The sequence below is a fragment of the Echinops telfairi genome, unplaced genomic scaffold (assembly GCF_000313985.2).
Source record: "Echinops telfairi isolate 266 unplaced genomic scaffold, ASM31398v2 ScPeMD7_29;HRSCAF=101, whole genome shotgun sequence".
In the NCBI taxonomy this organism is placed as follows: Eukaryota; Metazoa; Chordata; class Mammalia; order Afrosoricida; family Tenrecidae; genus Echinops; species Echinops telfairi.
The window spans coordinates 9,634,237-9,636,032 of NW_022103926.1; the positions used below are offsets into that span (position 1 = coordinate 9,634,237).

At 66.3% G+C, this 1,796-nt stretch overlaps 1 protein-coding gene across 1 annotated transcript in view; it reads left to right on the plus strand.

Annotated features, from left to right (window-relative positions):
- TMEM191C (transmembrane protein 191C) overlaps positions 1-1,747 on the plus strand; it is a 3,008-nt gene extending 1,261 nt beyond the window's left edge. Inside the window, exons 2-7 of the mRNA XM_045289574.1 lie at positions 181-285; positions 372-431; positions 535-599; positions 677-749; positions 1,019-1,050; positions 1,144-1,747. Coding sequence (XP_045145509.1) covers positions 181-285; positions 372-431; positions 535-599; positions 677-749; positions 1,019-1,050; positions 1,144-1,348 — 540 coding nt within the window. The 3' untranslated portion in view covers positions 1,349-1,747. The remainder of the gene's footprint in view (positions 1-180; positions 286-371; positions 432-534; positions 600-676; positions 750-1,018; positions 1,051-1,143) is intronic.
- Positions 1,748-1,796: the final 49 nt, after the last annotated feature.

Sequence of the window (1,796 nt, forward strand, 5' to 3'; positions counted from 1 at the left end):
GGGTGGGGCTAGTCTGAGATAGGGGCAGGCCCTGGCTGTTTGGGGCCGGGCTAAGCACAGAGGAAAGGGCTGGGTCTCGTGGAGGGCGGGTTTGGAGAGGCGGGGCCATGCGGCCCGTAGGTGGGGCTAAGCCGAACCAGGGGCGGGGCGAGGAGGCGGGCTTGCCGCCGCCTGGCCTAGGGGGCGGGGTGGGTGTATGACCCTGACATTTCTGGGCTCCCCTGGAAGAAACAGCTGGAACTGGTGGAAGCGAAGCAGGCGGTGCAGGCGGAGGGTTTACGCCAGGTGCGGACCGAGTCGGCCTTGGGTGTGGGTGGAGCCCGTGTGGGGCGCAAGCGTCTGCCTCGTCTGATCCGGACCCCGCCCCTCAGAGCACGTGGCGGACGGAGGAGGCCTGGGCCAGCTTCCAGGAGCAGAGCATGGTTCTGCAGGTGCCGCACCCCCTCGGCTCCTATAGGCACTCTCCTCTGACTCCACGGCGGTCTCTGCCGCCCCCTTCTCCGGCGCTGAGGCCTTCCCTCCCCGACCTCCCAGGAGCTGCAGGGGAAGGTGATGGAGGCAGCGGCTGTGCTGGACGCCTCCCGGGGCGGCCTGGAACCGTAAGGAGGCTGGAAGTGAGGTGCGGCGGGACGGTGGGGGCCTAGCGGAATGCCGACCCAGGCGCCATTCTCCCTAGGTGGGACTCGAAGCTCCACCGGGGGCAGCACGGCGCTGGCTCGCTCATGGAGGAGGTGGCCAAGGCCGACTGTGTGAGCGCGGGCCCAGGCGGGGCGGGGTGAATGCGACCCGTCCCTAGGGTAGACCCCTTTGCCCCCCATACGAGGCACCCCGACCCTGGGAGAAACCCACTGCCCCCGGGGGACCCACTGCCAAAGGTGGCCCACCTCCCACGGGGGACCCTCTTCCGCGGACGTCGCTCCGCGCCCCTTCCCGGCTCCTCGGTGGGGGTCAGAGCCCCGTACCCCCCATCTCTCGGAGCCTGGGCGCCGCGCTGGACGCCCGCTCCCTATCCCTGCAGGAGACGCGCTTGCTGGGCGCCATGGGCATCAGGTGAGCGCCCCAGGCTGGCGGCGGGCAAGCGCGCGCGGGCGGGTAGTCCGGACGACGCAGCTGCAGCCACTCGTGGCCCGCCGTCTATTGCAGGCTGTGGGCACTGGGCGTGCTGCAGATGCTGCTGCTGCTCCCGTTTGGCTTCCTGGCGCTGCCACTCCTCTACTTGCTGCTGGTGAACGCTGCAGCGCTCTGCCGAGGACTCCCACGCCTGCGTTCGGCCGCCGGGCTCCGCCGCCTGCGCTACACGCTGTCCCCACTGCTCCGGCTGAGCCCACGCCGGTTGCTACCCACTTAGCGCATCACGCTGGCCTCGGCCACTTGCACTGGTCTCCGTGTGGTTTTTGGGGACCCAGGGAGTCATGAGGATGGGGAGCAGATGCCAGTGGGGGCGGCACCGGGCTTGAGTTGGGCGACAACTGGGGCTGCTGGCTTGGGCAGTAGGTGTTTGTTGAAAGGGATTTTCCCGTAACCCCACGTGTTCCATACCCTTAATCGATGCTGCCTGCTCGAATTTTAGATGCCCTCCTCCCCTTAAGGAACCTGAGCCCTATAGGACTATGGGCCAGCTGGCTCCCGGTGACACCCCCTACCCAATTCCTGGCTCACCTGTAGTGATGGTTCGACCCTCAGTGTGTGTGTTTGTTTTTATTAAATGTATTCTGATTGGGGGGGGGCAGAGAGAAAGGAGCTGATACCAAGGGCTCAAATAAATGTTTAGAAAATGATGGCAACATATGTACACG